The sequence below is a fragment of the Alnus glutinosa genome, chromosome 9 (genome assembly GCF_958979055.1).
Source record: "Alnus glutinosa chromosome 9, dhAlnGlut1.1, whole genome shotgun sequence".
NCBI lineage: Eukaryota > Viridiplantae > Streptophyta > Magnoliopsida > Fagales > Betulaceae > Alnus > Alnus glutinosa.
In genome coordinates, this window is record NC_084894.1 from 9,654,922 (window position 1) to 9,677,250 (window position 22,329).

General features: G+C 34.3%; 1 protein-coding gene and 1 long non-coding RNA gene across 2 annotated transcripts; one reads left to right on the forward strand and one right to left on the reverse strand.

Annotated features, from left to right (window-relative positions):
- Window positions 1-559: 559 nt before the first annotated feature.
- On the reverse strand, window positions 560-3,750 carry LOC133877158 (aluminum-activated malate transporter 2-like). Its single transcript, XM_062315402.1, has 6 exons — window positions 3,409-3,750; window positions 3,139-3,279; window positions 2,690-2,962; window positions 2,486-2,598; window positions 2,256-2,399; window positions 560-1,069 (listed from the first exon to the last, which is right to left on the reverse strand). Exons 1-6 carry the CDS (start codon window positions 3,713-3,715, stop codon window positions 560-562), a joined length of 1,488 nt encoding a protein of 495 aa, XP_062171386.1. The 5' UTR covers window positions 3,716-3,750.
- Window positions 953-2,660, forward strand: LOC133877159 (uncharacterized). The gene is made up of 2 exons (XR_009901668.1): window positions 953-1,089; window positions 2,267-2,660. It is a non-coding gene; the product is annotated as an uncharacterized LOC133877159 (long non-coding RNA).
- Window positions 3,751-22,329: the final 18,579 nt, after the last annotated feature.

Sequence of the window (22,329 nt, forward strand, 5' to 3'; positions counted from 1 at the left end):
CTATATATTAACGTGTTACAAAGCAACAGATCGATTCTCTGCTACCAACGTTCGCGGCAGTCAACTCTATTTCATAAAACATCTCTTTTGTCGCTTGAACTCATGACAAGGGATTTGGCTCTGACACTAAATAATACAAACATTCGGTACAACACATGCACTCTTGAAAACCAACTTACAAAGAAATGATCATGTTCAATAACTTATATACACATGGTTAAGATTGAACTTACATAAAACATTAAAAGATCATAACCCAACAAATTTCGGGTGGCCATTTTCTAACTAAATAGCTAATAATTAATTCCAACAAAAAAAAAAAAAAATTACTGGAAATCCAGATCAGCGTACGTACTGATGCAAAAGAGAACCTAAGTTCAATAAGTCGAGTAAAGTAAACATAAAATTATTTCACAGTAACTGAAATAGTTAACTGATCATTAGGGTAAAAACTTAATTGTTTATTTCTCTCCTCTTTCTGTCTGATGGTTAACTCAAACAAAGGACCCAAACTTTACAATAATTGAGTTCAGGATCGTTAGATATTAGTGATATATATTTACATCTCCGCGTGTTTATTAGTTAATGGTTCCGGCCGACGAGTGTCATTTTCCGGTGAACCTGAAGTTAGTCCACCAACTCCTATAACAACATGATCAGGGCATTCAATCTCGGAGACCGGTTTAACAAGTTCACTTTCTTCTAAGCTTGATTGTTCCGGCGAGACAGTACTACTAGGCTTCACACACTCAAAATTTGCTACGGAGGCGAGCTCATGAACAGCATCCGTGATTTTCTCGGTGCAGTTGACAACGTCAAATAGCAGTGAAGCCACCGTGGCAGCCGGAATCACTGCCAAGAGATCAGCATCTTCCAATAAGCCTGATCTCAGCAACGATTCAAGATTCTTGGCGGCGGTTTTCGAATTTGAAACGTGGCGGTCGGCGGAAGTCGGTTGCCTCATTGTTCTTACTGCCGATGATAGTTCTTTTAGAGCCTTGCCGGATTCCAAGCTCATTTTCGTGCATGCCTCCTGGATTTTACTGCGAATTTCTGGCGGCGCCTGCAACTGCGGAGGAAGATACTGAGGTGAGGAAATCATATATATATATGGGTGCGGTTTAACATTGCCTATCAACTTCTTTCACCGATTTTCCAATATATTGTTTCAAGCAGGGGTGACAAAATTAAAAAAATAAAAATAAAAATTAGAGGTAAATTTTTATTTTTATTTTTATTTTTTGTGAAAACCTTTGGGCTTGGGGGCTAAATTGAAGAAAAAAAAAATTGGTGGGCCAAATTAAAAAAAAATAGGGGGTAAATTTCTTTTTTTTTTAAAAAAAAAAACCCTTGGGCTTGCAAGGGGGGCAGGCTCCCCAAGCTTCTAAATGACTCTGCCCCCGGTTTCAAGGGAAAGCTTTACTTGCTTATAAAGTACCAGCTAGCGTATTTGTGATCATAATCTTGATCTTTTAATTTTTTGTAATATCAGTATTTCAAGAATTATTTTCTTTTAATTTTACCTTGGTTAGTGTTTAAGGTTATATCAAACGGTAAACATGTGAAATGTCTTCTCTACCCCTGTTGAAAAAGTAAAACAATAGAAAAAGAAAAATCTAAATGTTCACCGGTGACCCACGGCCAGCCAGCCGTCAGTCATGAGCGTCATTACATTTGGAATTTTTTTTTTTTTTTTAAACGGGAGTATTTTAGAGATTTTGGCATACTTTATTAGGATTTAACCGAAATTTTTTGACAATAAACTATCAGCGTATTTGTAATAATAATCTCAAACTTTTAATTTTTTGTAATATCAATATCTCAAGAATTTTTCTCTTTTAATTTTACCCTACTGGTAATGTTTAGGGTTATATCAAAAGGTAAACAGGTGAAATATCCTCTCTAACCCAGTTTAAAAAGTAAAACAGTAGAAAAAGAAAAGACTAAATGTTCACCGATGACCCACGACCAGCCAGCCGTGAGTCAGCATCCTTGTATTTTGATTTTTTTTTTTTTTTATTTTAAAAAAACGAGGTATTTTGAAGATTTTGACCTATTGTATTAGGATTTAACTGAAATTTTAAACAGTACGGTAAAATAAAAAATAAAAACAAATTTTGAAATACATACTAATATTGCAAAAATTAGAAGTTGGAGATTATAATTGTAGAAACAATGATATTTTGGGGCAAGTGAATTTCCTATGTTTTAACAAGACAAACTAAACTATGGTCCATTATTTGTATATCTCTTACTTGGATATCAGAGTTGAGGTAGCCACTAAGCGCCTCTATTCGGTAGGCGCAGTCGCGGGTTAGATTTCCAATTTCAAGGTATTGTTTCCAAGGATGGCGGAACGGGAACCGGCCATGACAAGGCTCCCAGCTTGCAAAATTAGCCTGCCAGAACATCATTTCAAAATCGGAGGCTTTAACTAAATTTTCAGAACTTTTTGGATTGAGAGACACAGAACTTTGTTACCCACCAAGGATTCTTCAGTACTTCTTGAATTGAGAACATTTTTGTATTCTTGCAGAAACGACTTGTCATCGTTAGCCTCTCCATCCACTGATGTTTTGAAGTATTCACCTCCAAATCCTATGAATAATGCTCATAAATTGAAGGAGAAATGGACAATATATATATAAGTTTTTTCTTCTTTTTTTTTGTGTACTTTTTTGAGCTGTACCTTGTAAGAAGTTGGCCAGCTTTTCCATGTTGAGAGCGATCAGAATGTGTAGATCTTCACCAGCCCACACAGGACAAATCAAAATGGATATGATCACACAGGCTGAGGCACCTATGGCAATGGTTGATAGCCTCTTGTGTGCCAGCTCTAATATCTCATCATCGCGAAAACCAGAGACAGATATCAACGAGAATGTCAATATAAATATCAGCAGCCCATAATCATATCTTGCCTTGATTTTTGGGAAGAACCGTACAAATGTTGATGAAGAAGCTGCAGCACATGTGGCACATAAATGACGAAACATATTTATAAATGAATAATGATATTTAGTAGACCGTTATCTAATTAAAACGTGATAGTAAAAATCAATAGTTTTTATAAAAGAAAGAACTGTTATACGCTAATTTTCTTTGTCAAGTCATTTCGGTAATATAAAATAACCTCACCTTGTAGGAAGACAAAGAACCCAAGTAGAATGGGTTCACCAATCTGTCCAGATAGGCTAGCTAGATGGTGAGCTCCAACACCCAAGGCACCAGCTAGCAATGTTGCCAATCCCCTGTTCAAACCTTTTCCAAGAGTGGCTCCTGAAAAGCATGACAAGAACAGTTTGCTTTAGGTTGATTTATAAGTGAGTGAACAAATATTAACCCTATACACGTTATATAGTGTTTGTGTAGAATTTTCAATGAGTTAAAAGATGTTACAAAACTCACCTACAGAGAATTCAAAAACCACAACCACAGTCACCACTGCCCACATTGCTGACACACCAAAATTGACATATATTGGTTGATAGTAGTAGACTAAAGAAACCAAGGTGAGTGCAACTCCAACTTTTGCCGAGTGAGTGAGTCTTCTGGGATCGTCTTGCGCAATCTTTTTTGTGTTGACAGCAATCTCAAACGCCCTGGCTGCCAACCTCTCAGGGAGGGCCTTGAGCAAGCACCACCAGCGAGTGAATAGCCTTTCTTTCTCAGGGCTTGCAGGACTCATCTCTTGTGGTAAGTATTTGGAGAGCATGAACTGATCAGGGAGAGGAAGAGATCAAAATAGAGGGCTCCAGATGCTTTTGTGGGAGATCTACAGGCCTCTAATTTATAAGAAGAAAGCATTATGTAGGAGACTTATAATAATATTTCTTCTATTCGATCAACACGTTTTCTTGTCTTTTACTTTGTACGGTTCAAGTACGTGAGAATTTACACCGAAAGAAGAGTAAGTGCAGTAAGGCAAAGGTAAAGGTCAAGTCCCATCACTACAAAAATGCCTTTTTAGTAACTCTAGTAATTAATCAAGTACAGACTGATGGCAGCTTAGGATATAGGTGTTGTACGTTACCCATTAAGAGAATCCGGCGACTCCATAAGGCAAAGGTAAAGGTAAAAGTCCCATCACTAAAAAAAAATGTCCTTTTACTTCTCTGGCAATGGAAAATCTATGGGCTAATTTGGTAATCCATTTTCATTTCCTCTCTATTTCTTTCACTTCTTCTAAAATATCAAATCAAAAATATTCTAATTTTTTTATATTTTTTATATCACATCAATAATATTTTATTATTATTCAAATAAAAAAACTCACTACAAAACAAAATTTTTTTACTTTTCAATAAAATATTCTCAAATTTTATATCACATCAATCACTTTTTACTATACAACACACAAATATTTCACAATAAAAATGCTATATAAACTCTTTTTTTAAACTCTCAAATGCTTATTTTTTAACATTACAGTTGTAGCAAACACAGAAAAAACAAAAGAATTAAAAAGCATTGTAGTGAAAAGCTGACGTTGCAAGTATCATATATATCCAGAAATAAGCATTTAGGAATGTAAAAAAGAGAGCGTTTGTGTAGCATTTTCCGGGTTCAAATAGCCTCAATCACTTTGTGATAATGATGGCATAGCCATATATAGATCATAGGTGTGAATTAAGAACTATGAACTGTATCCCATGGTTTAAAGTACAGTACCAGAGAGTCACGCTGAAACACAGTCCATGCATCAAGTCATTTTCAGTTTCCACTAAGATAACCCTTTTCCCCTTCTCTTCTCTGGTTTAGGTTAGCTGAAAAGATGGCACACATAGACCCGTGCTAGAAATTGTTACCTCTCTCGCTTTGCTTTTACCATATTTGGGTCTTTGGGTTTCTTTTACAGCCCTACATTTTGAATGTTATTATTTTATTAATAGCGAGTACGGCATGCCAAAACCCACCATCAAAGCTGCAGCCTTTTTTGACCCTAAAGGAAAAACAAAAGAAATTGAAACACAAACTTATAAGTTATAACTGAAGCACAGGCATGCATGATCACTTTCCTACCAAGGAGCCAGTGGAGAAGTTATCATGATCAGTTTGGAGCATAAATATATTCTCCAACCTCGTCCAGAAATGACTCTTTATTTTAAAATAATAATTAACTCGGACGCGGTGCCCTACTGTGTGCATTTGGCAACATATATTATTGGGGGTGTTCGTTACCAAACACCTCATTCCCTGCCTTTATTTATTTTTACTTTTTCTAAAAACAATCAACTGTAAAATATTCTAACGTTTTTCACTTTTTATATCACATCGATAATTTTTTATTACTATTCAAATAAAAAAATTCACTACAATACAAAACTTTTTCACTTTTCCATAAAAAAATTTTTCTACTTTATATCACATCAATCAATTTTTATAATTACTTAAAAAAAAAAAATCAACTCAACAATCTTTACCAAACACCATCATTATGGTTTCAACCATTTTTTTGAAAATTTGTGATTGACCCCAAACTTTAATTAATTAATAAAGGATATTTGTTTATGCTCAAAGTGTTTAGGTTGCTCTCCAAAGTGTAGGCAATGAAGCAGAGGTCACTAATTCGAATCCTCCTCCCCCTTCTTGTGTGGACATATCAAAAAAAAAAAAAAAAAAATGATCGAACTACTCTCACTTCAAAGCTTGTATGCTAAGGCTTAAATATGTAGGGTGAAACCTAGGATTTAAAATGAAAGTTGGTTTTGAATAAAAATTGTTTGTCATAGGTTTGCTCGATCGAGTGTCTATTGAACTCTCGAATTTTAGCATTTCACTTGATGCACAACTTCAATCGATCGAACTCTTGGGTTTCTGTATCATTATCAATGCACTACTTCGCTCAATCGGGCATTGATCAAAATGTTGATCGAACTCTCAGAAATTTGTATCATTGCATATCACACTGGTTCAATCGAGCGGGTGTTTCACGTGAGTTGTAAAGATACATGTTTAACACATAAATTAATCATATCATGAATGAAAAATAAAGACTCCTAATAATTCAACTATAAATAAACAAGCAACCAAAATATAAAGCAGAAAAGCAATTGATACAAACATTTTAGTTACAAAGTGGAAACTCTTTAAACCAAAGAGAAAAATTACACCAGGGCAGCCAAACCCAGGAAATTTACTATTTAGAAGAAATAGCTAATTACAAGATAGTAGTACTCACAAACCCTTTCGCAATAGTCGTACCTTGAACTCTAATATGTACCTATACATGAACACTTCTCAACCAGACCTCTTATCTGCAAAGTTCTTCAATGGATCCCTTTAACTTAGAACTCCTCTCTAAGTTAGACGTCATGCGGCTGAATAATACAACACCAAATAAAAATTCTAAGAGAGTTAACACATCTAACAATATCTGTCTAAACACCATCTTTTAGCATATTGAATTCAATACTGAATTCCTTACAATAACGCAACCTATGAACCTCTTTAAATAGGCTTCAGAAATCCTAATTCTACTTAAATTCGAATTTGCATAGGCAGCGTCCAGAGCTGGCTTCTGGCTTCCAGACCTGCAACTAAAACATCATGAAATCACTAAAGCGCATCCAGACTTACAACCCTAGTGTCCGAATGGTTGCATAAAGTACTTCCACTGTTTGCAGTCATCGCATCAGCGTTCGGACCTCCTTAGAGACGAGTGCTCTCTGTGGCTCGCGTCTGCTGAGTTGTTCGGACTTCTTGCAGACGGATGCTCTATGTGGCTCGCGTCCGCTGAGCCGTTCAAACCTTCATAAGACTTTGAGTTTCTGAGCTAGGCATCTAGACTGTGGCATCTGGGAGTCCGGACGAACTATAGGGAAAACCGACTTTCTGAGTTGTAAAGTCTCCAGAAATATTTCCTTCAACAAGAACTTGCCTTCTTAGAGATATTGTGTGTTGATTCATGCCTTGATCAATTCTTTCCATATTGGAATTAATATTCTGCAATATTCTTCTGGAAATACGGTGTCCCTGTTATGGAAGTCCATCATGTAGAAGCGTTTTTGTCGACCAGAATGTAGCCAATTAAAATAAACCAACAATGAAGAAATTGAAATAACAAGTATTCGTATGTGTTTTACTCATCTTGTTTGTGGTTTCCATCGGATATTCTCTGGACAGTCTACAACGTCTAAATCTGTGAAACGATTTCACATTAGCCCCCAATCTAAACATTAATACTCTAAAACCTATACTAGGAGCAAAATCGTCATTCTGTCTGGTCATCAAACATTCGGTTATCGTATCGATCGTTGAACAATCCTATTGAACGTTCAGTAAACTGGCAAAAGCTCCATTTCAAATAAAAGTCCTAACTTTTCCTAATCTAAGACATTCTAATGTCATTTTAACATACTTAACAATATCCTCACCTATAAGAATATTTTCATGCACATCAAATTACGTCCAACATCATTAAATGGCTAACCCATCGCTAATTTTATCTTAAAATCTCAACACAATCCATGGGTCTTTGTTAAGCTCTTAAATAGGGGATTATTCATACCAAATCCAACAAGATAACAAGGCATTAACCTTAAATATAAACCTACCATGCAATAACCAATAATCAAACTATCATAGTCAACCTAGAGGCTCAAAACCACAAATTAAAAGGCTATGCTACAAAAATGAAACTAAATAGAAAATAAACAACGAGATGATAGTTTAATAACACTAATAAAACAAGGTTACGCTAAGAAAGTTATCTGCTTTGAAGAATAAGCATTATCTCTTTCCAACTCTCTCTCTCTCTCTCTCTCTCTCTCTCTCTCTCTCTCTCTCGGGTTTTTTGAACTGGAAAAAAAAAATGAAAATGAAGGCTTAGGATTGTAGGGTTCTATTTATAGGAGAGTTAGGGCGAGTAGTAGGGCTAAGGTGTCCAAAATTTTAAAAGAAAAACTGTCTGCCAGACATCAAACGTTCAAATCCAACCTCGAATGCTCCCCTTTGATCATTCAAATCCAACTTCAAATGTTCTTCACCGATCGTTCGAATCCAACTTCGAACGTTCTTCTAGATAGAAAACTCTTGAAAAGCCCAAGATCTCACACTTTACCAACTGAGAACCAACACTAGCATTTATAATTAGAGCATATTTAACTTGGCATAATTATCCCTGCTTGACTCCAAGAAGGGATTGCTTCCCTTCAGTCATAGAGTTTTTCTTACCAAAGAACGGTGTCCTAAGACACCTCAAGAGGAAAAATAAATGAGGATCGTTCCTTATGCTTCGGCTTTAGGAAGCCTTATGTATGCTATGTTTTGTACAAGATGAGACATATGTTTTTCAATTGGTAAGTCAACAGATATCAATCAAATCCTTGACCACCACATTAGGTAGCGGTATAGCATATATTCAAGTATCTTCGGAGAAAAGAGATTACATGCTTGTCTACCATTGTGAGGATTTGATAGAAATTGATTATATAGATTCTAACTTTCAATAGAATCATGATTCCCGGAAGCCTACCTCAGGGTATGTCTTTTCCCTAGGTGGAGGAGCCATTACTTGGAGAAGTGTTAAGCAGTCTTACATTCCTGACTCCACTATGGAATTTGAATACATTTCCAGCTTGTTAGGCAGCAAAAAAAAGTAATATGGCTCAAGAAGTTCCTAAGGGGTCTTGGTGTTATGAGGATACAACAGACTCCTATTATGTTGTTTTGCGACAATAGTGGAGTGGTTGCAAAATCCAAGGAACCTTAAGAGAGTGAAGCACATCGAGCGTAAATATCATGTCATTAGAAAGATAGTATCTCAGGGAGATATAGTTGTAACAAATATCTCATTAGCTAGAAATTTGGCAAACCCGTTTACTAACACTTTGCCACAGCAGATTTTTGAATCTTACTTAGAGGGAATAAGAGTCAAATTCATGAGCAATTGGAATTGGGGGCAAATGCGAGATTGTTAGGGATAGTACTCTAAACTCCAATGTTTTTGTAAAATATTTTAGCATATATTGAATAAAGTTGTTATTTGGTGTGATATAGTACATGTTGATGGTTGTGGAGTGTTAGAATGAGTTGATGAAGATATACTTGGGAAGTTATTGGAAAACTAGGTTTTCATTTTAAAAATGAAGCATTTTTACGTATAGAGTTAGTGTGTTTTGTTTGCATGTGTAAGGCTGACTAGTGTGCTATGGAAAATAATTTTTGGAGGAGTTAAAATCAAAATTTAGCACTTAGGCATCTGAACGACCATAATCTTGTCCGAATAAGCCCATGAAAGTTATGCTCTAGAGGGACCCAAGGCACTCATTCGGTATGTGTCCGGAAGAGTTTAGACAGTATAGCTCTTTTGATGCCTCATTCGAGATCTATCCAAACGATTTTTAGACATAATGAGTCAATTATTACATAGTTTGATATGCGTCCAAGTTTTATGCAGAACATCAAATTCGGTGTCCTGTTTGGACCCTGTCTGAACAATTATGTTCAAGGTTTGAAACTAGGATGACGCAACACAAGAATAATTTTCATGCAAAGAAATCAAGAACATGAAAGATAAAGGATCAGCGTCTCACCTAGGAAGAAAAGAGTATCTCACTCTAGCAAAAGTATACTCAAGCGAATAGTTTAGAAAATTACAACTCTTCAATCAATTAAAAATAAATCATAACATTACATCACCTTATATAAGGATTAATATATACAACGTTGGACTTGAACTAGAATTGAACAACAAATAAAACACCTAAAGGATTTTAAAAAAAAAAAAAAAAAAACTTGATAACATATAAGTCCTAACACCAAACGGCACCATCTTGCCATCACAAACATGATCATTATTCATTATTGTTAGTAGAATTCCACATAACCGACTCTGCACCATAGTTTTTCCAATAGGAGCAATGGGATTCTGTAAAGTCTAGTTGAGTCTTAAAGCTATAGAATTGATATAGAACCTAAAGCCAACATTATATAATGCAAACGAGTTCGAGAACGGATTTGTAATGCTTAGCTAGCAAAAGATTAAGCAACATTGGTAAATAGAGCTTACACCTTACTGTTAATCAATTTAATTACTTTCCATGAAATGTGGTGCATTGATTCAAATATATTGATGTTAAGTGTTTTGAATACATACAACATGCATAGATTTATCATGGAATGAGCCCATCTTTTTACATAAGTTAATATATGATGAAATTATGTTAATAATTGTTTGAAAGTGAATTTTAAGGAAAACAATTTAAAGAAAATGGCATGTGCATTGAACGTAATGTTCAAAGACTAAAAAGTAATGATAATGAATAGTTATGTAAAGGAAAAGAAATGGTACCTTGCTTTGTCGATGGCCCAAGTAGTGAGACGACCAAAGAATAGTAACGTTATTCATCTGGATGAGATTAGATCTTTAAAGCATGACTTTAAAACACAAGTCGTAAGTGAAAATATTTCATTTTTCACGTGACGCTACTACTATTGCCTTATAATAACTCAGTGGAATACCTGTAACAAATTTTTGCTTTCCATTTGACATCATAAACACGCTAATAAAATGTTCCATAACTTCTATTTCGTAATATAAAGTCATTACAAAATTTATACCTTACTGTTTATACATTATCACTAAAATATGCCACATTCGGCATATATACAAATCTAACCAGACTAACTTAGCTCAAGTTAGCACTCCATAAGCTAGAGATCCCTGATTGTCTCAATAGAAGACACCTAAGTGCGCATACAAATCTACACCAATCTTCTCTCATGCAATATCAATGAAATTGTGGATTACCCCAATTGAATCCACGATTTCACATACGGATGTATGAATTTACAGTCTCAACAAGTATAATAGAAACTGAAATTTTTAAAATATGTGATACAAGCACCTTCTTCTTTTGAAAATCAGTTTACTTGGGCTTACTGAAAAGCTAAGGTTTTCAAGAATGATTTTATCAAAAGTCATAGCTGCTTCGTAAATCACATAGAATAGGGAACCTTATACCCACTTCATATCGCATTCTATGAAGCAGTGAAAATACTTAAATATCATGTCATGTCAAGCATCAATATAAACATTATCATATCTCATAAAAAAAATTAAACCTCTTGTAACGTAAGCAGCATTTATCAAAACTCAATCAAATATCAATGGAAATAAAGGAACAAGAGTTTAACCCCCCCCCCCCCCCCCCCTTCAATGGATCACCAGGAGTACAATACATTTTAACTAGTAAAAGTAATCTCTATTACCACCAGTACAACGTAATTTAACTAGTAGGATTAATCTCAATTATTGGGTAGTGATGAGGGTTCCCTTTATCACAAATAAACATGCCTTGCGCTCTCTTGATCACCAATTTTAAATGGTATGAGTAATTTCAACTATCGATAAAAACAGCAGTACGAAAGAATTTCCTTAATCATAGATAAGAGTTTAACTCCTCTTATCAATGGATTATAACATTAGATATCTGAAAATAATATATATATATATATATATATATATTCTTTTAACACCTCTTTCAAAAGCCTTTTCTTTAAAAAATGATATTTAAATCATAAATTCATTTTTCAAATCCCTTTTCCTTCTAAAATCATAAACCCCTTTTGCAAATCATTTTCCTTTTAAAATCATGTCATGCGTAGAATAAAAAATTATGACTCATTACCATAAATATGCATTTATAAAATATATTTAGTTCAATGTCACAGTAAGTATTATACTTACAGTTTCTGCTTATACTGCTAGGTGAACTCTTCGACTCTGGTTTATCACTGAATTTATAGTGTGACTTCTCATTAGACTTTATATATTCTCATCAAAATTTCCTAAGTCTAATTCACATCCTAATACCTTTAACTTATCAAATCATTATCAATCATATACTTTGATTTTATCCCAATAAATAAGGGCAACACACTGACATATTTACGAGTATAAACATATCACATGCATGACCTTTCCTATGTGGATAACACCTAGATATTATTTACCACTAGTAATTCTAAATACTCAATTTCCATCCTGACTACTCTTGTTCACTAGGCTGATATAGCTAACCTAGTAGAATGGGAGTTGAGTAAGTAGCATTACTCCTTTACCACCTAGGTATATTAATCTAGCCTCCTAACAATTTTGGAATTACTACGAAATATCTAAAAGTATCATATAGCTATGAAAACATTACAATGGCTATGTAGCTTCTCCATGTATTTTCATACGGGCACTATTATGACATTAATATTATATTTTACTATTTACTTTAGAACTATTTAGCCATTACAACTGCGCTATCATAATATTACCTAAACATGTTTAGGTAGTACAATGGCATTATTGTAATATTAAAACACTATTCTAACTATAATTGAATATAATGAACATGTTATGAAAATATTCATCCTAAACTTTCTTTGGCTATTTAGACATCATAACAACATAATGAAGCTCTAAAACTTTGAAATAAGCTGAGGCTAAAAGAATTATACTGAGCGATTTTTTCGAAAACGCTCTTAGGCTCAAAAACGTGCTTCCCAGCTTCCCAAGCTTCTCCCAACACACAAGAGCTCTCTTAGAAACTTTGGTGGATTTCTTGATGTGAATGAGAAGTGAAAGCAACCCCTTCTATATATAGGATTTCTTGATGAATTGGATGAGTAAAAAGTCTCCCTACTTGTAGGATAACCAAGCTCATCCAAACTACCACGTCACTGTGCTCACATAGCAGGGTTGCTGCACCCTCCCTACCACGAAGCAGGATCATGTCACTATGATGTCATCCTGCTTACTTTAGAAGTATGATGTCATTGATGATGCTAGCAGCCTACTGGACTCCCCTGGGACACGTGGCAGTGCTGACGTCACCCTAGCGACATCATCCATGCTGCCACGTGCCAGCCATTCATTGGCTCCCAGCCCCTACTACCTTCTCGGTCTATTTTCTACCCCTAAATGAACTTTGATTGTCCTAAAATTTTAACGGTATCTAGATAATTTGTAGATCTAACAAAACAAATATCACAGATACAACAACATCAGTGATTTGTTGATAAAGTATTCAGCAAAGTACAAATAGTTTGAGGGTTTATATTGCGCTTGTATTATATCAAGATTTTTGGCATTAATAAAATGCATGTTTTAATTATCTAAAAAATAAAAAATACTTATTTTAAAATTCTTTTTCTCAAGTGAAAAAATGAGAGACTAGCTAGTTACATTTCTTAATTATTGCAGGAGCAAAGAAAAATTTATGACATGTTTGTCACATGATTTATTTCTCTTTAATTCTTTTTTAGATTTCTTACTTTTCTTGTCTGTAAATTCGTTTACAGTTCTTTGAAGGAAAAAAAGATTTAAAAAAAAAAAAAAAAAAAATCTGGGTTTCAGAGGTTTAGATTATTTTTATTTTCTATCAAAATAGATATATATGTGCTTGTGCTAGAGAACATAGTGTCATAGAGTCAAATTATAATTATTTAAAAAAAAAAACTTCACTTAAAACCTCTAATATTTCATTACTTTTGAAAAAAAAAAATACCTAAATTTTAAAAAGTGTCAATTTAAGATATCCATCTTTCAATTTTTTTTAATTTCAACCCTCTATTAGAATTTTCCGTTAAATCCTATCAAAATTTTTAAAATATCCTTCTTTTTTTTGAGAAATTTATAAAAAAAAAAAAAAAAAAAAAAAAAAAATTCAAAGATTCAAGCGTGTGTATTTTTGTAAATTCCGTTAAATTCTGACCAATATCTAAATCCTAGCAATTTTTTTTCTTTTTCTTTCCTAAAATAAATAAATAAATTGGGTATTTTGGAAATTTTGATATGATTTATAGTAAAAATTCTAACGGATGGTTAAAATTGAATGATGGATACCCTAAATTGACAGAGTTGAATTCTGATTCTTTTATACTTTTCTCTACTTTTCTAAAAAACAAATTATATTTTATTTAACTTTTTCAATTTTTTTCACACAAAGTCAAACCTCAAAATTTGCGCAGTGAATTAGAATTGAATTCTAATTTCAAAAAATCTAACACCCAAACGGACCCTAAGGGTTGTAAGTGGAGTTCTCTCTCTTTTTTTTTTTAATTTTTTTTTTTTGTTTTTTTGTAATTTGATTTCCTTGACTAAAAAAAGACTAATCATAGTTTTTAAAGACTGAGATTTCAAATTTATGGGAAAAAAAAAATGCAGTAGCTAATTATTTCGAGTAACTTTTCGTAGGGATTTAAAAAAAAAAAAAAAAAAAAAAAAAAAAAAAAAACACACAACCTTCAAGCAGAGACAGACCTAAAGGGGTCACACGTACGCCTAACTTCAAGTAGGGATAGAGGCCTCCCTTAGAGCATTTATATTCGGCTGAGTAAATATTTAGTTAAATAACAAATTTTTTTTATTTAGCTATTTATTTTTTTAAAGCACTAACATCCGATCAGCATTTTATAGTTATCCACTTTCCTTATAAAAAAAAGTTATCCACTTCCACTTTTCCACTTAAAATATTCTTTCTATATCTATTATATATTACTATTCCCAAAGAAAAGAGTGTCAAAATGGATTTTTTTTTTTTTATTATTATTATTAATATAAATTATGCATTCTTGAGCAACAATACTGTAGTAGTTCAACAAATCCTCCTTAACTATGGTTATATTTTAGCTATTTTGACTAGTCCAATGTGAATACTCTTAGGTCCGTCCCTACTTGGTATGTCCTTCAACAATTAAATGACCCCCCCTCAAATAGGATTTTCTTAATTTCAAATTAAATGGAGAGAAGCCATTTCATGGTAAGGATTTGGGTTACGTTTAGTACGCGAAATGACTATTTCATTAGGAAAAAAATGAATATCGTTTATTATAATAAAAGAATATGGAATAAAATAACAATGATGTTAGATCGAGTATATGATAATGATCTAACACTTGGAATAATCATTCTCATTGCCCGTGAAGAAATAGCGGGTTAATCCTTAAATTGAGAAATAAATATTCCTCTCATTAAGCATTCCCTCATAGGCCGGCCATGAAAATGGTCATTCTAATGCCATTTTATTTCACATTCTTCTATTTTCAATATCAATTATTCGTAATATTCTTAATGGAATAATCAATCTGCTTAGTAGTCGTAATCTTAACATTGTTATATCTAGCTGCGTAAATAATGTGACGTGATATCTCCATTTAAGTGAAACAGTGAGAATCGTGGGATCCCCTGACTATTCTTGTACGTTTTCTCGTGAAGAAGAACCCACTTTTTAATCCAAAGTAACACTTCTTTCAACCTATACATGTAGCGCCAGAAACAAACCCAAGTTGTCTCGAGAATAGCTTCTATGAAATTGTAGACGTGGAAGGGCCCAAACGCAAGAAAAACGACAAAAATAAATAAATAATTAAATAAATAAATTCAAATTGATGAATGAAAAAAGATGTTCCTTGAGGATCGGACCTTTGGAGCCTCCTTTTGTAGATTTTCTCATGTCTGTAAAATCTTATTTGTTTCCTCCAACTTTATCCTGCTGTCGTTGCTGCCATACATAGCTAGAAAAACAAGGCTGCAAAGCCACACTCCCTGGCCTATACAACCCAATATGCGAAGCATATTTGAGACTTTTGGTCGTCTAGAATATATATATATGTACAATTGGGTTGAATATGTTCTCGATTTTAATTCTAATTTTCGTCCCTAAATGTCTTTAATTTGGAACAATGTACTATTATAGGATCAACTCTCTTTTTCTTGCATTTAGCTAGGCCACGGAAATCATACTTTTATATGGCATAAGATTTGAAACTATCCTATCATTCTCCTTGTATATATAAATTCTTTTTTAAAAATAAATAAATAAATAAATACGAATCTCAAGTATAACTTATTTGTTGATCAAAACTAGCTTCCAATGATAGGGTTCTCAAGAGTTTATATATACATGGTTAAAATTGTATCAAACCGGTGTAGGACGCTCACGCATGACTATTGTGAGTGCACTAGCTTGTAAGTAAGACTTGCAATTTTTGACACAATCCGTGAACCTAACACGATATTAAAGGGTTAAGATTGAGGAGTCTGAACCGTTTAATTAAACGAGTCGCATTAAGATTGACTTATTCGAAATACCAAACACCTAACATAATGTCAGATAATTTTTGACATAACCTGCGAACCCAACACGAGCCTAATACAAAATTAGAGGGTTAGGGTTGAAAGGTTTGACCCATTTAATTAAATGGATCAGGTTAAGGCTGACCTATATAGTCATATATACATGCCTCGACACAACTTAAACTTGACACGTAAACACGAATTATCACCTTTAGTTGCAATTGTGTTGTATCCCACGTTAAGAAAGTATAATATATATATATATATATATATATATATATTAGTTATTAAGCTTAAATGGACCCAAGCCCATTACCTTAGGATTTTAAGCTAGAGTAGTGTTCAAATATCTATATTAAAGTCTTTGGCAAAAACTTCATAACCATTTATCTCTTTATCATCAAAGCAGATTTGTTGAAGCTCTGAGAAAATTTTCCCGACGTTTCTAAATTTATTTATTTTTTCAGAAAAAAAACATTTTTTTTTTTAGAAAAAAACTTTTTCTTGGCGTTTAATGGAAATGCCTAGAAAAAATACTGACAATTGCTGGCGTTTCTAGTGGCATATAAAAAAAATACGATTGGCTGAGAACCAAGAAAACCAAACAGGATTGCAAAAAGGCATATTTGCAACGGATTGACAAGACCCATGAGAAGACCTTGCAACTGATCGATACCCAGAAAGAGTTTGAGCGGATCAGCCAAGTGTTCATGAAGATTGAAGATTATCTTTGATTGATTTTAGGTATAATAGTGTCATCAATCATCATCACCACGTTGCATGAATGATATATATATATATATAGCAGCTATTAATAAAGTCAAGCGTGACGGCTGGCAGTACTGCCTAACTTTTTGGACTACCCATTCGATGGGTGAGCAAATAACCACTGCAAATGTCCATACATTTTCAACTGTTCTCTTTCTCTCTATCACACTACTGTTTGTCTTGACTCTTGAGTGTGTTGAGGCATTTAAATTAGAGGTCTGCTTAAAATTAATTAAATTTTTATAGAGGAAGTCTTATAAATTAATGTAGAATCCCATATATAATAAATGTTAAAATAATTTAAAACAAACTCCAATAGATAGAGATGAAAATGCTCTTCACCATCTCTTGTTGAACACCAATAAAAAAAAATAAAAAAATAAAAAAAGAGTCTTGCTCTTCACCATCTTCGGCAGATTCAATGGCGAAGCACCGGAAACCCATGCACACTGGCCAACCACCCCGTCGCGACGTGGTACCCAACCCCGACCTCAGGCTTTGCCGATGAATCTGCGAAACGGGAAAGCCAGCTGGAAACCCACACCCACCGGCACAGCCCAGGTGGAAGCCCGACTGACCCGCCTCCCTCGGCACTCTCTCTCCAATAGATCTTGTGGGGCTTCGGATCCAAGGTGAGGACCAAGCAAGCGTCATCGGGTAGGTTCATCCCATCCAGGGCTCCTTGGAATTCGTCGTGCCCGACGTCGAGCGGAAGCGAGTGAATGGCCAAGTACATTCCCGAAAGCCATGGACGACTAGTGACTGAAGCTCAAGAGAGATGGACGGTCGGCGAGAGAGAGTGCCGAAGACGAAGATAGAGACAAAGGGGGCTGTAGATGTTTCTTGGGGCTGGTGAATGGTATTTTCGTCTTTATCTACTATAATTTGTTTTAAATTATTTTAACATTTATTTTACATAGAGCTTCACATCAATTTGAAAGGCTTATTTTAAAAAGTTTAAATACATATAACAATTCTCTTTAAATTATAAACGTTGTGGGTATCATTCTAATGAGTCATGCTACACATGCATCCTTCATCCTCTTTTTATAATAAAAAAAAAATTGTTTTAAGAAAAAAGTTGTCTCTGATGTGACATCAGAGACAACTTTTTTCTTAAAATCAATTTTTTTAAAAAAAAAGAGGAGACAAAAGAAAGATGATGGGTGCATTTCTAACATTTCTCCGTTCTAATATCATGTTTTACTCCTTAAAAAAGAAAATGTTGGAGACTCACGAGCAAAACACGTGAAACAATTTTAGTTTGATCTTGTCTAGCCGTCTAGGTACAAGAGGGGTACCGTAATTTATGTTTCCGATGTGTTATTTTTTTCAATATCGGTATCAAAGCTAGTTTTTTGTTATTCTATTTTTCTTTTCTTTTTTCCTTTTTTCCTTTTTTTTTTTTTTTTTTTTTTTTTTCTTTTTTTTTTGGCTGAAAAACAATGGCTCTTGACTGTATGAGTGGCTGTGTTGGGCTGTTGGGCCTGCATCCGCCATTTTTCGACAGTGTCCCTACACACCATCGCACCATGAAACCCAAACAACCACCACCCCACACACTGCGTGAAACAACAGAAGACACGTGTGCGACAATAACTCCCCCCCGAAGCAGTAGTGCCCCGGCCTTGCAGTTGCAGCCTTGGCCCACACGCAGAGACATCACTGCCATCGCGCTACAGCAGCGGCAACGTTGCCCATGCAAATGCACAACTATAGAGGCGCCCAACAGCACCGAGTGCACAGCTCGACACAGCGGCAGAGCCACGCATGGACCTAGCGATGCTAGCTTGCGCACAACAGCACCACCAACACTAAAGCATGGCAGCACCCTGCCATAGTACCACATGGGCTTCATGCAGCCCTTTGCGGCGACCCTGTCATTCGCTCTTAATGATGTAGGCAAAGGAGATCTACACCGCCACGCCGTGATGACGTGCCGGCCCAGTGGTGAACGATCGATCTGCGGTGAATCGCCGCCGCAGATCTGTTGCAGGCAGCGGCTTACGCAGCGCTCGGTGGAGAGCGTGAAGCAGAGATAGCCACAACTCTCGCCGCATGTGGCAACGGCCTCCTAATGGGCTACCTTTCTGCCAAGGATCCAATTGGACTAGGCCCGGAGCCCACTTCCAAAAAACCCTTATGGGCTACCTTTGTGCTCCCTTGGAGTTTGTTGGTGGTCAAGGCCCATGACATTTTTGCCGGACCTTCTTTGTATCCACCAGGACCACCATGATGACCCTATGTGAAAAATAAAATAAAAAATAAAAAATAAAAAATAAAAAAAATTCCTCCCTTAATGCAATGGATGACCAAATGGATAATCATAAAGTGTATAGCATCTCTCCATTGTGCCACCAATATCCACTTACAATGCTCACATGTGGGCCAATCATGCCTCACTTGTCCCTTTATCTTTTGAAGGGCATGAATGAAAGAGTACTTGTTGTTCCGCATGAGTATTAGATGCAATCTCTATATGCATGCCACCAAATGCAGCAACTACTTGTCTTTAACCTTCTTCTTCTTGCAAAACAATTGAGAGAAAACTTGATTACCATTTGGTAATGGATCCGTTAAAAGAATCATTAAGTCCCAAAACAATACTTTCATCTTGTTAAAATATTGATTAAATGATTAAATTTACTATTTTCTATTAGTTTGAACTATTGAAATAAATGGTGATTTAATATTGTATCAGAGTAGAGGTTCTAGGTTCAAACCCTGTATTTGTCATGTACCATCAATTTTAATTAAATATTCCATGTGTTTGGCATTACCTATTAAAAGTGAGTCCACACATAAGGGAAGCAGCTTATCAAATAAGCAGTGATTTAAAACACTTAACAATTTTGCTGCACCATAAGAACATTTTGATGTAAGACAATAATTATTGTTTTTATATTTCTTTTGTAAGTATCATTTTTTTTTTATCTGAAATATACAGGATTAATCATCTATTTGAGAAAAAAATTCTTTTTAAGATCTCCCAAATCTAATAGATTCAGCATATATATGATGCTACCTGTAATTTCTTTAGAAATGGAGTTCAGAGCCCTGAAAAAACCATGATATTGCCACTACAAAAAATAAATAAATAAAGACAAATTAGTGTTGTTTCAGTTAGTAGCGCCGTTTGAACAATGAACGATGCCACTGATGGCGTCGTTTCTAAGTAAATGACGTCAGTTTATTAAGTGGCGTCATTTCAACAATGAACAATGTCACTTTGTGGCATCATTCCTCTTCAAACGTCACCACTTTATAAAGTGGGGTGGTTTACGGTTCAAACGACACTCATTGTTTAGTGTTGTTTGAGCTTAAGTGCCTTTAATTAGCACCGTTTGAATAGTAAATGGTGTTAATCTGGAGCCTCGACTCTATATTTTGGGCCGTTTAGCAAACGACACTATTCAAATAGCATTAAACCTTAGTTTTTTAATGAGCAACGTTGCCTAGATAAATAATTTGAATAGGAAGGACTAGAACTCTGAATTATTTTTTTTTTTTTTAACCATTTGATGAGAGCCATCAATATAAACGTACTCCAACTAAGTTAGAGGCTTTGTTTGGGAGGATTCTATATGGCTTTTAAAATTACCATTAGATGTGTGATAGATCATTATTGAATTTTGATTCAAAGTAATTTTAAAAGCCACGTCAATTATAGGAAGACATGGGTCCTCTTTAGTCCTTATAGGATTAATCAGGCTATATATATATATATATATTGAATTTCTCCTTTTTTCAATTGAATAAATGCTTAATTCTCAAATATTGATACTCATAAAACTCCGCTTTGTAATCTTATTTGATTAAATTTTATCTTTCTCAAAACCACTTCAAGGAAAAACCTGAACTTTGCAAGTTTATTTTTATACTATTGGCCAATCAATTACTGAAAAAAAAAAATATCCATCTTTAATTTGGTTAGCATATGGATCATCTCCATTCAAATGAATTGGAGGGAATCCAATTAGTGTTATTTAAGGGGTAAACTTATTTATAAAAATTAGGCTTGTCAATTCGGGTTGTCGTGTCAACCCACTTGGTTGGCGTGTCAACCCATTTAACTAATTTGGTAAAAAAAATGTGTAGTTATCGCGTCATAAATATGTTATAAACGAGTTGATTTGTCATAAACGTGTCATAAACAAGTTGGTGAGTCATAAACGGGTTGACGGGTCATAAACGAGTTATAACCTAAACTCAACCCTCTATATTCGTGTCGTGTTTGTGTCGAATTCGCGGGTCGTATCAATATTACCAAGCCTAATAAAAATGTAAAAGAACAATTTTACTCCTCAAATAAAACTAATTAAATCATCTCCAGTTACTTGTCTCTTCAGTTAGGGTTCAATTAGGATTTGTGTTGCATAACGCTAAAGGACCAAAAATTCATCATCCATTCATAAATAAGGTGCAGCAGTGGGCCCAAAAGGCTTTTATTTTATTTTTTTAAAACTATTTAGGGCCAATCCTAGCCCAAAAGGCTAGTGATTTTTCACTTTTTCTTTTCCAAAATACATTATTTTTGTGGCCAGTAAATTTCTTTTTCTTTTTCTTTTTTTTTTCCTATGATTTTAGGCCTACTTTATAGGATTCTTTGTGCCTTTCAATATCTTTCTCGAGTTGGGGCTTAGGACTTTGTTGACACCAATACCAACAAAATAGATCACACCTGACCTCAGGCCACATGTTTAAATATGGGTTCTGTTGTCTGGATACAGCCTGGGGCTCCTCACACCCTTAAAAATAGATGCTCTTTTGGCTTTAGCCTTTGAGAAGAACAAAGTGTTCTCATTTGGCAAATGCTAAGCTGGATTTTAAGATTTGTTTGTTTGAGTGTAAAATAATTTTTTGTATTTTTAAATGTTTGGTGTAATAGAAAATACTTTTGGTTTGACTGAAAAATAATTTCACTAAAATAGTTTACCTCTTTTAAAATCATAAACCATTTTTTGCATTTGAGTTTCTCTTTTTTAAATCGCTAGACCACTGCCGGAACTCAATTTTTAAGGTTAATTTTTTATATTAATATTTTTAGGTTGTGAATAAAAATTGCTTTTTTTTTTTCAAAAAAATAATTTTCCTGAAAACATTTTCCGACGAAAAAACATTTTACATCGAAACAAACGGAGCCTAGAATGCACACTCTCTAATGTTTAGATTTTAGATTTAATAATGATTTTCACTATCACGTTAGAGAGCATGCACTTGAAAATGGATATAGCATTTATCTTGTCATTTTCTTTTTTTAAAAAAATATATATATTTTTTTAGTTTTATATTTTTATATTTTTTTTATTAAAGAGAGACACATATCACATTTTAATTGGGTCTAACATGGCAACTAAACGGATTCTATTAAGTTAAGGACAGAAATTGACTTCAGGGAGTAAATTGTCATTTTCGCCTACCACAAGAACTTCTAAATTATTTGTTATACCACATGGAGAGATTTTTAAATTAGACCAACTACAGGGACC

Bases quoted from the DNA above. Each gene is read 5' to 3' on its own strand.
- LOC133877158 (XM_062315402.1), bottom strand. From the start codon at position 3,715: ATGCTCTCCAAATACTTACCACAAGAGATGAGTCCTGCAAGCCCTGAG. The intron at 2,963-3,138 runs GTGAGGTTATTT...CATGTGCTGCAG, and splicing joins GTTCTTTGTCTTCCTACAAG to CTTCTTCATCAACATTTGTA. The intron at 2,599-2,689 runs GTACAGCTCAAA...CATTATTCATAG, and splicing joins GCTGGCCAACTTCTTACAAG to GATTTGGAGGTGAATACTTC.